The sequence below is a fragment of the Symphalangus syndactylus genome, chromosome 2 (assembly GCF_028878055.3).
Source record: "Symphalangus syndactylus isolate Jambi chromosome 2, NHGRI_mSymSyn1-v2.1_pri, whole genome shotgun sequence".
NCBI lineage: Eukaryota > Metazoa > Chordata > Mammalia > Primates > Hylobatidae > Symphalangus > Symphalangus syndactylus.
Genome location: NC_072424.2, coordinates 35,730,450 through 35,744,343, shown reverse-complemented (window position 1 = coordinate 35,744,343; position 13,894 = coordinate 35,730,450). Strand labels below are relative to the sequence as shown.

The 13,894-nt window shown below is 40.6% G+C and overlaps 1 protein-coding gene across 1 annotated transcript; it reads left to right on the top strand.

The window, feature by feature from the left end:
• The first annotated feature begins 609 nt into the window (after nt 1-609).
• On the top strand, nt 610-12,437 carry BORCS7 (BLOC-1 related complex subunit 7). Its single transcript, XM_055250823.2, has 5 exons — nt 610-850; nt 8,280-8,342; nt 8,451-8,494; nt 10,090-10,110; nt 10,803-12,437. The coding sequence occupies exons 1-5, from the start codon at nt 710-712 to the stop codon at nt 10,852-10,854; spliced, it is 321 nt and encodes a 106-aa protein (XP_055106798.1). The 5' UTR covers nt 610-709; the 3' UTR covers nt 10,855-12,437.
• The last annotated feature ends 1,457 nt before the right edge of the window (nt 12,438-13,894 follow it).

Genomic DNA, 13,894 nt, shown 5'->3' with positions numbered 1-13,894 from the left:
AACTCCTGACCTCAAGTGATCCACCTTGGCCTTTCAAAGTGTTGGGATTACAGGCGTGAGCCACCATACCTGGCCCCTTGTCTCAATTAATCAAAAAAAGGCCTAGGCGACAGAGCAAGACTCTGTCTGGGGGAAAAAAAATATATATATGTGGAATGATATTCTCATAACCCCTTGGAAGCATTATTACTTCTGTTTAACAGATGAGAAATGTAAGACAGAGGCTGAGTAATTTGCAGCCACACACTGCTAAAGGGTAGCATTGGGACTGTAATCCGGACCTTCTGATTCTTTTTATTTATTTGTATTAATTTTAATTTTATTTTATTTTTAAAGAGATGGAGTCTCGCTATGTTGCCCAGGGTGGTCTGAAACTCTCAGGCTCAGGTGATCCTCCTGCCTGGGTCTCCCAAAGTGCTGGGATTTCAGGCGCGAGCCACCATGCCCTGCCGCAGGCTTTCCGATTCTAAACCATAGATTGAATGAAATTGTCCTCCATCCCCTCCAGAGATGTTTGCCTGGACCCTGTTTTCCTCAGGATATCAACGAATAGTTCATGAGTTTAGTGAGCGAAGGTCAACCTCCATCAGGCGCATGCGTCCCTTCTTTTTCCCATGGAGGAAGACAGACGCCTCGTTTCCTTCCGCTTTGCCTGTCTTTTGGCCCCGGCGACTCACCATCGCCCGTGCGGAGGCGATCGCTAACTGAAATGATGGCGACGGGAACGCCAGATTCTCAAGCGCGGTTCGGTCAGTCCGTGAAGGGGCTTCTCACGGAGAAGGTGACCACTTGTGGTACTGACGTGATCGCGCTCACCAAGCAGGTGCTGAAGGGCTCCCGGAGCTCCGAGGTGAGCTGGAAGTGGACTCTCCCGTCCTGATAGTCCGGGGAGTCGCAGTCTTTCCTTGCTGTGGGAGGGAGGTCGCGTTGCATCCTGGGAATTGTAGGCTGGGAAGTGCTTGCTATGAGTAGGTCTTCTTCTCGGAGGCGCGTGTTGCATTCTGGGGTGTGTAGTCTCTTTGGTTAGGGATAGTGCGTGAGTGTTGGGGGAAGAAACGATGCCATGGGAAACTGTGCTTTAAAACAGCTCTTTGGGAGGCCGAGGCGGGCCGATCACTTGAGGTCGGGAGTTCGAGACTAGCCTGACAATCATGGAGAAACCCCCGTCTCTACTAAAGAATAATAATAATAAAAAAATAGCCAAGCGTAGTGGTATATGCCTGTAATCCCAGTTACTCGGGAGGCTGAGGCAGGAGAATTGCTTGAACCTGGGAGGCGAAGGTTGCGGAGAGCCGAGGTCGCGCCGTTGCACTCCAGCCTGGGCAACAAAAGTGAAACTCCGTCTAAAACAAACAACAACCAAAAAAAAAACAGAGAGAGGCAGGGCGCGGTGGCTCACGCCTGTAATCCCAGCACTTTAAGAGGCCGAGGCGGGCGGATCACGAGGTCAGGAGATGGAGACCATCCTGACTAACACGGTGAAACCCTGTATCTACTAAAAATACAAAAAAACAAAAAACAAAACAGCCGGGTGTGGTGGCGGGCGCCTGTAATCCCAGCTACTCAGGAGGCTGAGGCAGGAGAATTGCTTGAACCCGGGAGGCGGAGGTTGCAGTGAGCCAAGATTGTGCCACTGCACTCCAGCTTGGGTGACAGAGAACAAGACTCTGTCTCAAAAAAAAAAAAAATATATATATATGTATAATATTATATATAATATTATACATAATATGTATAATATTATATATAATATTATACATAATATGTATAATATTATATATAATATTACATAATATGTATAATATTATATATAATATTACATAATATGTATAATATTATATATAATATTACATAATATGTATAATATTATATATATTACATAATATGTATAATATTATATATAATATTACATAATATGTATAATATTATATATAATATTACATAATATATATAATATATATAATATTACATAATATGTATAATATTATATATAATATTATATAATATGTATAATATTATATATAATATTATATATTATGTATAATATTATATATATTATATATTATGTATGATATTATATATAATATATAATATGTATAATATAGATGTATAATATTACATATAATTACATATAATGTAATTATACATACATATACAATATATTACATATAATGTATACATATATTATATGTAATATACATGTATAATATGATATATGTATATCATATTATATATAATATATATGTACATATATATGTTTTCAACTAGAGGTGTTTATAGTTAACCACCTGTAAATATTGAACATATTCGTCATAATAAACGTACATTTATTTAGCATTTTATAGGTGCTGGACACTGTTGTCTTTTATGGAGTTTAATTCATGAAGTCTTTAGAATGACTAATTGAAGGGAGTATCTTTTTTTTTTTTTTTTTTTTGAGACGGAGTCTAGCTCTGTCGCCAGGCTGGAGTGTAGTGGCGTGATCTTGGCTCACTGCAACCTCCGCCTCCTGGGTTGAAGCGATTCTCCCGCCTAAGCCTCCTGAGTAGCTGGGATTACAAGCACGCACCACCACACTGGCTAATTTTTGTATTCTTAGTAGAGATGGGGTTTCACCATGTTGGCCAGGCTGGTCTCGAACTCTTGACCTTGTGATCCACCCACATCAGCCTTCCAAAGTGCTGAGATTACAGGCGTGAGCCTTCGCGCCCGGCAGCATTGCTTCTTGAGCAGTCTCCACATAGCTATTTTGTTTGATTAACTGAGAATTTCATGTGTAAAACACTCATTCCACAGTATTCATTTAACAAATACTTATTGGGTGTCTGCTATGTGCCAGGAACTGCTCTAGGTACACGGAATAAACAAACTAAATCCCTCTACTTAGGAAGTTTACATTTTAGTGAAGAGACAGACAATAAATAAATGAAACAGAAAAAAAATCAGGTTGTGGTAAATCCTGTGAAGCAAAATTAACCTGGGAATAGAGAGTGATGAAAGGGTTAATCTTTGTTTGTTTGTTTTGAGACAGAGGAGGAGTCTCGCTAGCTCTGTCACCCAGGCTAAAGTGCAGTGGACCGACCTTGGGCTCACAGCAACCTCCGTCTCCTGGATTCAAGTGATTCTCCTGCCTCAGCCTCCTGAGTAGCTGGGATTATAGGCTCCTGCCACCACACCCAGCTAATTTTTGTGTTTTTAGTAGAGATGGGGTTTCACCATGTTGGCCAGGCTGGTCTCAAACTCCTGACCTCAAGTGATCCTTCCCGCCTTGGCCCCCCAAAGTGCTGGGATTACAGGCGTGGGCCACCACACCCGGCTGAAAGGGTTAATCTTAAACAGATGATCAGGGAAGGGGTCTCTGGGGAGAGAGCCTGTGAGGCGAAAGATACTGACATTTGCCCACAGCATAATGAGTGGTTATGACTCATAGGCTTGTCTCTTGCATGCCTGTGCTTCTGCTCCTCCATTTGAGTTGTGTGCTTAGTGAGGGTCCATCGTGTTTTTTTCTAAACATAATGTGTGTGTGTGGGCTGGGCGCAGTGGCTCATGCTTGTAATCCTAACACTTTGGGAGGCTGAGGCAGGATTGCTGAAGCCCAGGGGTTCGAGACCAGCCTGGGCCACATAGCGATATCTTGTCTCTGTAAAAAAAGAAAAAAAATAAAGAATGAAAACAATTTTTTAGGCCGGGCGCGGTGGCTCACGCCTGTAATCCCAGCACTTTGGGAGGCCGAGGCGGGCGGATCACGAGGTCAGGAGATCGAGACCATCCTGGCTAACACGGTGAAACCCCGTCTCTACTAAAAATACAAAAAATTAGCCGGGCGAGGTGGCGGGCGCCTGTAGTCCCAGCTACTCGGGAGGCTGACGCAGGAGAATGGCGTGAACCCCGGGGGGCGGAGCCTGCAGTGAGCCGAGATCGCGCCACTGCACTCCAGCCTGGGCGACAGCGAGACTCCGTCTCAAAAAAAAAAAAAAAAGAAAACAATTTTTTAAATGTGTGTATGGCACTTATGCTTACAGTTGCAACTACATAATTTAATGAAATAATACGAAGAATGATGAAGTATGAGTACCAAAAAGAGGGTTGCTATTGCTATGAAAACTAAGTTGAGGCCGGGCGCGGTGGCTCAAGCCTGTAATCCCAGCACTTTGGGAGGCCGAGGCGGGCGGATCACGAGATCGAGACCATCCTGGCTAACACGGTGAAACCCCGTCTCTACTAAAAATACAAAAAAAATTAGCCGGGCGTGTTGGAGGGCGCCTGTAGTCCCAGCTACACGGGAGGCTGAGGCAGGAGAATGGCGTGAACCCGGGAGCCGGAGCTTGCAGTGAGCCGAGATCGCGCCACTGCACTCCAGCCTGGGCAACAGAGCGAGACTCCGTCTCAAAAAAAAAAAAAAAGAAAACTAAGTTGAAAATCAGAAACACTTGTTGAAGATGAGTAGCTAAGACAAATTGTTATTGAGTTAATTATGAACAAGTTAATGGTAAAAGCCTAGGAGAAAAATTTGCAGAAATCTAAAAAGATTCTGTAGTGAAGATTGTTTTACAGGTGTATTCAAGATGTTCTTCCATTTTAAAGAAAGCAGAACTACAAATCTCAGATGGTATGTTATGTGTCTGGTCGGTTTATGTAGGAAAGTGATGCAGAATGCCAATGAATATATTAAGGAAAAGCCTTGACTTTACATTACAACAGCCGCTGCCTTCAAGGCAACCACAACTCCCATCGAGTCTGTTTTCTAAATGTCTCACAAATCCTTTGTTTCTTTTTTTTCTTGGCTACTTCTGTGTTTCAGGCCATCCTCATTCGTTGCTTAGAGTAATGCTATGTCATCCTAACCAATTTCTCTGCCTCATTCCCCACTCTAGTCCACCTGCTTACCACATTTCTAAAACAGAAAAATGGATCATGCCATTTTTCTCTAGAATTACACACACAAGATGAATTCTAAACCCTAACTTTTAAGTCTCAGATTAGAAGTCACTTCTTTTAGGGACCTTTCCTGAACACCTACCCCTGTAATCAGTTAGACACTCCTGCCCCACTACATGCTCCCAGAGCAGCCAATGCTTCCCCATCAGCACTTACCATAAGGTGATTTAAGTGCCTATGTTCCCTTTGTAACCCCTCCAGATTCTGAGCCCTGTTACCACTCTTAACCAGAGTAAGGGCATATGTTAAACACTCAACAAATGTTTGTTAAATGAATAAGTGGATGAAGTAGATTCTGTTAGAACCCCTTTTTTTTCTGCCATCAGTTTGTAAGTCACCATCTCCCATCTATAGGAATTTGAAGTTTTCCTTTAAAAGTAGCCACAGGAGGAACAGGTACTCTCATAATTGTTGGTGGGAATGCAAAGTGGTACAGCCCTAAAGGAGAGGAATTTGGCAATATATAGCAAAATTAAAACCCCACAGTCAAAAATCACAGTCCTGTGAGTCCATCCCAAACGTATGCTGGCAAAAAGATGCAAAGATAGGAGATATTTGTAACAGTAAAAGCTATGAGATAAGATGCAAGATTTGAGAATTTTTTGTACCACTACTTACCATGGCAAAAGCCTGGGAACAGCCTCTAAATCCCTCAGCAGAGAACTGATTGAATAATGTTATGGTCACCTGTAGAGTGTGGTACTCTGCAGTTGTAAAAGAGCAATGGATTCATTAGGAGATAGCAATTGAATAGGAGATTCAATATGTATTGCTGCAGATAACCCTCAGTGATCTATTGCAAAGTGAAAACAGCAAGGTGTAGGCTGGGCGCAGTGGCTCATGCTTATAATCCCAGCACTTTGGGTGGCTGAGGCAGGCAAATTACTTGAGCCCAGGAGTTTGAAACCAGTTTGGGCAACATGGCAAAACTCCATCTCTACAAAAAAAATACAAAAAGCTATCTGGGCATGGTGGCGTGCACTTGTAGTCCCAGCTACTCTGGAGGCTAAGGTGGAAAGATCACCTGAGCCCGGGAGGTCGAGGCTTCAGTGAACAGTGATGGTGCCACTGCACTCCAGCCTGGGTGACAGAGTGAGACCATGTCTCAAAAAAAAAAAAAATTTTATATATATATATATATATATATATATATAGAGAGAGAGAGAGAGAGAGAGCGAGCAAGGTGTAAACAAGTACACGTAGTGTGTTACATTTTAAGTAGGAAGGTGGTATGGAGGAAAATAAATACATGTGTCCATTGTTTAAAAAGGAACAATGGAAAGAAAACCACAAAGCTAAATAAAAATAGTTATGCGTGGGGCTGGGTGTAGGGGCTCGTGCCTGTAATCCCAGCACTTTGGGAGGCTGAGGCGGGTGGATCACCTGAGGATGGGAGTTTGAGACCAGCCTGGCCAACACGGTGAAACCTCATCTCTACTAAAAATATAAAAATTAGGTGAGCGTGGTGGCATGTACCTATAATACCAGCTACTCAGGAGGCTGCTGCAGGAGAATCTCTTGAATCCGGGATGCAGAGGTTGCAGTGAGCCAAGATCGCATCACTGCACTCCAGCCTGGGTGACAGAGTGATACCCTGTTTCAAAAAAATGAAAATTAAAAAATAAAAAAATAGTTATGCATGTGGGGGAGAGAACAGGGAAAGAAAGGGACAGAGATGGAAAGTCCTATTTTATTGTTTTAACTTTAGACATCCAGAAAGGGTTACTAACTTTAAAACTTAAAAATAAATAAAGCCCAGGGAAGAAATCTGGCAATCCTAGTTACTTTGAAGTCATGCCACCCTTTTCACCAGAGTCTCCCTGACCCAAGAGGACAGGGAAGGGCTGGTAGGATACACATAACAGTAGCTCCTTTTACTTGGCTGGATTTAGGTATGCCAGGAGCAGGGTACAGTATTAGGCCAGAAATCTCTGTTGGTCTCTGCTTGCCTCTCAGTGCTAATGCAGTCAGCTCTTCTTGACTGTAGGCCATCCAGCCGAATCCAAGCTCTGCTTTTCTCTTTTGGTCTCAGGACCCATTAAACTCAGTGACCTGCACATTTCTTCTTTCTTTTCTTTTTCTTTTTCTTTTCTTTTCTTTCTTTCTTTCTTTCTTTCTTTCTTTCTTTCTTTCTTTCTTTCTTTCTTTCTTTCTTTTTTTTTTTTTTTTTTAGACAGAGTCTCACTCTGTTGCCAGGCTGGAGTGCAATGGTGCGATCTCGGCTCACTGCAACCTCTGCCTCCCAAGTTCAAGAGATTGTCCTGCCTCAGCCTCCTGAATAGCTGGGATTACAGGCACGTGCCACCACGCCTGGCTAATTTTTGTAATTTTGGTAGAGGGGTTTTGCCATGTTGGCCAGGCTGGTCTTGAACTCCTGATCTCAGGTGATCGCCCGCCTCGGCCTCCGAAAGTGCTGGGATTACAGGCGTGAGCCACCGCACCTGGCCATCTCCTTTCTTTTCTTTTTCCCACCCCTGTCTGGTCATCTTTTATGGGGTGGTTCCCCATTTTAAGCCCTGAGCTTCTCCTCATGGCTTCCCCACATCCCCCACTGTTTCTCTTATTCCATTTCTTTCTTTCTTTCTTTTTTTGAGACAGGTCTTGCTTTGTCGCTCAGGCTGGAATACAGTGGTGCGATCTTGGCTCACTGCAACCTTTGCCTCTTGGGTTCAAGCAATTCTCCCACCTCAGCCTCCCAAGTAGCTGGGATTACAAGCGCAGCCACCACGCCCAGCTAACTTGTATTTTTTGGTAGAGATGGGGTTTCACCATGTTGCCCAGGCTGGTCTTAAAATCCTGACCTCAAGCGATCCACCCACCTCGGCCTCTCGAGGTGCTGGGATTACGGGCATGAGCCACCGTGCCTGGCCTTCTCTTATTTCATTTCTAAATAGCTGTATTCCTCCGTCCTTTTCAGCCCCATTCTAACTCTTGCGTCTTTACTACTCTCAAACCACCCCAAATCTCAAATCTGCCTTTAAAGAATCAAGAGTCATGTTCTCTCACTGGACTTGTGGAGCCAACAACGTTTTTTTGCAGACTTCTCTTAGCACTTACTGAATACACTGTGCCAACAGCCCAGCAGTTAGGAAGCACTTGATTTCTCAGGCAGTGGCCTTTGAAACAGATGTCAGGTCCATGCCAGAACTGCCATAGTGCCAATGAAATGAATTTTCAACATGAACAAATAGAAAATTATCCTCCATTACATTTTGAGTGTTTGTGGTTGTATAGGGTGGAGGAGTGGGAGAGGAGAGAGGGTGGTAGTGTAACAGCTGCAGAGAGAAGATTATAGGAAGTTTGGGAATTTTGATTATTACCATTTTATTTTTGTCTTCCAGCTGCTAGGTCAGGCAGCTCGAAACATGGTACTCCAGGAAGATGCCATCTTGCACTCAGAAGATGTAAGAAACAACTTTTTTTTTTTTAAAATGATTTGGGTTTATGTATATGGTTTGTGTGGCCACAGAAGAGTGGAAATGTTCTATTTCTCTCTCTCTTTTTTTATGCAGAGTTTAAGGAAGATGGCAATAATAACAACCCATCTTCAATACCAGTGAGTATGCCCCCTCCAGCAACTATTTGCTGCAGAATCATTATCCCCGGTCTGCTTTCATGGACTTTGTGCTTCAGCGCTTTCCTGTGGAGGCCAGAGTGGGAGTAAAGGTGGGGGTGGCCAAGGATGACTTTTCTTGATGGCAAAGATGCCTGAGACTACAGAAGAAGTGGGGGTAAGGGATGAGAATCAGGAGCAGAGTCCACCCTTTATGAACCTCCCCATGTTAAACTGAGCTTCTCAGAGAGAGAGACTATAAACCCTGTAAAGGCAGGGCCTGTGCCAGGACCATGCTAGCACTGTACTTGGCAACTTTGAGGCAGTTCATCAGTATTTGATGACTGACTGTGCCCAAGATCTCTTCTGGGAAGTTGGGTCCTCTACTAGGGAATCAAGTATAACATACATGTATCCTACATGGTATGTAGGTAACTGTGGCACCTGCTACATATAAATCATGTAGGGAATTTTGAAATATAAGACTCCCCCTTTCTCCATTATAATTTGCTCTTCATCTTATTTCATGTTGTTTTATATTTTATGTACTTGATATTATACTTATGTACCTGTTAGAAATATATGGTTAGGGGCTGGGCATGGTGGCTCACACCTGTAATCCCATCACTTTGGGAGGCCAAGGAGGGCGGATCACCTGAGATCAGGAGTTCAAGACCCGCCTGGCCAACATTGTGAAACCCCCGTCTCTACTAAAGATACAAAAAAGTAGCCGGGTGTGGTGGTGGGCGCCTGTAATCCCAGCTACTCAGGAGGCTGAGGCATGAGAATTACTTGAACCTGGGAGGTAGAGGTTGCAGTGAGCAGGGATCGCACCTCTGCACTCTAGCCAGGGTGACAAAAGTGAAACTCTGTCTCCAGAAAAAAAAAAAAAAAAAAAAGAGGCTGGGCACAGTGGCTCACGCCTGTAATTCCAGCACTTTGGGAGGCTGAAGCAGGCGGATCACCTGAGGTCAGGAGTTCGAGACTAGCCTGGCCAACACGGCAAAACCCCGTCTCTACTAAAAATACAAAAATTAGCTGGGTGTGGTGGCACACACCTGTAATCCCAGCTACTTGGGAGGCTAAGGCAGGAGAACTGCTTGAGCCTGGGAGACAGATGGCAGTGAGCTGAGATCGGGCACCACTCCACTCCACCCTGGTGACAGAGTGAGACTCTGTCTCAAAAATAAAAAAGTAAAAAATAATAATAAAATATATATATATATAGTTAGGAACTTCACTCTTTGACATTTAAATAGCTAATGTTTGTCATAGTCATTCTTTGGGTATCTACATATTAGGTATGTGACCATTTGATTCCATATATACAGACTAATTTTAAGCCATGCATGTAGTTTGTTGGACCACATTTCTCACTCTGGGAGAGTGTTACTATCTGTTTAGGTTTAGAATCCATCTTTTCAGCAGCTCTGCACTCAGATAGGAATCTCTGTTAAATAGCACAATCTTAGGATAGGATGGACAGAAATACAGAATGTGACATAAACTGAAATTTCTTCTGCCTATATGCATTATCTGGTCATAAATGAAACTTCTACTAGTTCACTTACGTGTATTTTCCTCTTTTTCTGATTTAGGCAAGAAGCTATTCAGAAGAAGTAAGTAACCCCAAAGGTAGAGGAGTAGGGAACCAACTGAAGCAAGCTGGGGGGAATTATACTGCTGGGTCCAGAATCAATACAAAACTCTGGTTGACATATGCCCTCCAATTGAAATATGCTCTGGGATACTCACTTGGGATTTAAAGAATACAGCATATTTCAAAGGTGTGCAGTAACTCAACTCTCTGCTATTAATAGTAAAACTTTCTAAAAGTTACGGGGTTTAGAGACCATCCTTAAGGAGTAGAAAACCTTTTACATTGGTAATATTCATTAAGCAGAGTAAACGTGCAAAAACCATTAAACAGCCTTGTTCTCTAAAATGGATTAAATTTGTCTCTTGCAATATTGTTTACATTACTAATTGGCTTTGCAAACCTTTCTTCAGAGCTTAAACACTTCTGGGACCCAACTGGACCAATATAAATTTTGATTTACATGCAACAGTATTTATGCATTAAAGTACAGATAGCTTGTACAGGACAGGTGTAGTGGCTGGCTCATGCCTGTAATTCCAGGACTTTGGAAGGCTAAGGCTGGAGGATTGCTTGAGCCCAGAGTTTGAGATTGCCCTGTGCAGCATAGTGAGACCCTGTCTGTAATGAAAAAAAAATTTTGTAAATAGTTGTACAAAGATGTCTTTATTATTGCTCATTTCAGATAAACCCTGTCTCTATTCTAATTTCTAGTGTTGAACAGTCATCAGATCTACAGGACCAGTTGAATCATCTGTTGAAATAGAATGACATATAAGAGTGCTGTAGCACTCCTTTGCCTAATGCTGAGGAGTAAATACCTTACACAGCTGTCCTCTGGGTTTTGTTTTCTATTTTCTTCTCCAAAAGTTAAGTTAGAAAAGTTCTGTGTTGATGTACAGTTTCTCCTAAGAGGAAGTGAGGTGGCTGAATTTTGGAAGCACTTCTTGAACTGGATTAACCCATGCTCTTATTGAATTCTTTCATCTGCTCTGTTTAGTTTGATATTAAAGCAAAATTAAAAGAGGTCTTAGTTTTTCCCATAGAACTTTTAATGTGTCAAAAGCTATATTGTCTAAATTGCAGTACTTAAGCAAATAACTGAGTAGTGTATTCAAATTTAAATTCAGAAATAGAGCTTCTATTATGAACACATGAGAATGATTTTTTTCTCTTAATCATTATTAAGGAAATATTTTAATTTCATGGTCATATAATGGTGATAAGTAATACCTGATTGTTTCCTTTTCTGTTCTAGTAACTCAGAGGAGATATGTGTTTTATTTGTGATAGCAAATTCCTAAATGAACATTAGGCAAGTGGTATCATTATCAGGCCAGCTGCAGCCTCTTGCCTTGACCTGCATTCCTAGAATTTCTTTGCTGCTGTAATTCTTGATTAAGTGACCTTGACTTTCATTTTGTAATTTTGCTAATCATCAGCAAATTCACTTGCATGACGTTACTGCCAAATATGAAGGCAGTTGAATTATTATGAGTGATTGTGGCAGAGGGTTGTGCCATGGTGAAAACTTTGATGTTTGTCTGTGTTCATTGGATCCATCTTTTTAAATGACATTACCATGAGTCTGTTGTTAAACCTAAATATCTTTGTTTGAATTTAAAATGGGACTCTAAATTGTTCTAGTTCAGGTCTTCATTGACTAAGAGATTGAGAGAAATCTGACATAAGAAAATACTGTTTTCACTGCAGGAACAAAGAGGAAGTAACAGTGAATCCAATATAGTTCATATTGTTATTGTCCAATCATCAAGTTAACTAAGCATATCAGATTACATTTATTTCTCATACATACGGATATTAACTTAAGGTAAAAAAAGCTAGATGTGAAGGATCTGAAAAGGCATTAATTTATGCACTAATTCTATAAACATGTATTAATAATTGCAGTATTATTAAATACAGATGGACTCAATTTACCTTTGAAAAGAAAGACTACTAATTTAGAAAACAAAGCTAAGTGCAGTCATTACAAGAAGCAAAGAAATACTTAAGTTAGAAAAAAATTAAAATGAAGGGATGGTCTAAGTTTTCTTCATGCTGGAACAAATATTAAAGAAGCAGCGATTGCTTACATCATATGTGATAAAATAATACCTTTCACAATCAAAATTTTAATAGTAAATATAAGATAAAATTTATATTAAATAATGAAAACGTATTTGTACTGAATTTAGTCACTAGGGAACATCGTAACAAAATACATGAAAGAAAAGTAGCCAGAAATGTGAGAACAGGTGGAAATGTATACATTATCTGATGGTTTGTTTTTTTATGGAAATAAACAACATACATAGAATTAAATCGTGATCAAAAACATGGAAAAAATACTTCACTAAGTAATGTCTAAGTTGTAGAGGTTGTGCCGGAAGGTAATATTTTTAAAATAACGAATGTTCAAATGCCATGAAAGAAATTTGTGTGATAACACCGAAGCAGTACTATAAGAAAATAAGCTTTAAATTTCTGCATTAGGGACAGAGTGGAAATATTTTTGTTTTTTTTAAGAGGTATATAGTTAGAATTTAGAAAGAATGGAAATGGAAATAATAAAACTAAACAAATTAGAAAAAATAAAAAGTATTAAGTAGTTCTTGTAGATTAAATAGGTAAAGTGTCGTCAGCTCAGCCAGAAAAGTACAAATTAGTAAATTCGTAATTGAATAGGCAATATATAAAATCAATTAGATTTGAAAAGAGTTATCAGTTTGCTGCTAAAAATTTGATTAATATATGCCCAGCTCCTTATAAAGATAAAAAATTACGAAACTGATACTTTTAACTGAGAATATTCCAGATTGGTTATGAGAAATAACCCACAAACTAAGAATAACCAATTAAAATGGCATTTGCTTGTGAAAGCTTTCATGAGACTTTTCCAAACTGTCAAAGAACATATACTCCTGGCCGGGCGTGGTGGCTCACACCTGTAATCCCACCACTTTGGGAGGCCGAGGCACGTGGATCACAGGGTCAGGAGTTTGAGACCAGCCTGGCCAACATGGTGAAACCCCGTCTCTACTTAAAAAATACAGAAATTAACCAGGCATGGTGGCACGTGCTTGTAATCCCAGCTACTCGGGAGGCTGAGACAGGAGAATTGCTTGAACCCAGGAGGCGGAGGTTGCAGTGAGCCGAGATCAAGCCACTGCACTCCAGCCTGGGTGGCAGAGCAAGACTCCATCTCAAAAAAAAAAAAAAAAAAAAAACCAAAAAAAACCCCTATACTCCCAAAATATAGAAAATGATCATAAGACACTAATTCATTTAATGAAGTAAACAGGATTTTCATTTAAAAAATAAAATGATGTAAGAAAGATGATGCAAGAGGATGTAAGATAATGTAGGTGATTTTTTATGAGTATAGATGCAAAAATCCGAATAAAATCTTAGAAAACTGAATAGAGAAATATTTTGAATAATTGTGCATGTAACTCCAGAATTTCAAAGTTGATGTAATAGTTACAAAACACATTACATTAATAAGAAATAATAAAATCTTTTATCACTATAATATATACCAAAAAGGCATTTAAAATACACTTTCTATTTCAAAAAAACTAAAAGAATTTTTTAAAAGGGTATGTTTTAAAACCCAACATAATATTTGATGAAGAAGAGTCATATAACCCCAGAATATTAGAGCTGTATGGGGCCTTAAAAGTTATTAAATTCTGGCCCCATGTTTTACAGATGAGAAAAACACAGCCAGGAAGATGAAATGACTTACCCAAAGTCACTGAGCTTGATGGTAGGTCTTTTGACTACTAGTCTGGCTCTCTATA

Coding starts and splice junctions, on each gene's coding strand:
- BORCS7 (XM_055250823.2), top strand. CDS start 710: ATGATGGCGACGGGAACGCCAGATTCTCAAGCGCGGTTCGGTCAGTCC. Junction 851..8,279: donor AGGGCTCCCGGAGCTCCGAG/GTGAGCTGGAAG, acceptor TTTGTCTTCCAG/CTGCTAGGTCAGGCAGCTCG. Junction 10,111..10,802: donor CAAGAAGCTATTCAGAAGAA/GTAAGTAACCCC, acceptor TCTAATTTCTAG/TGTTGAACAGTCATCAGATC.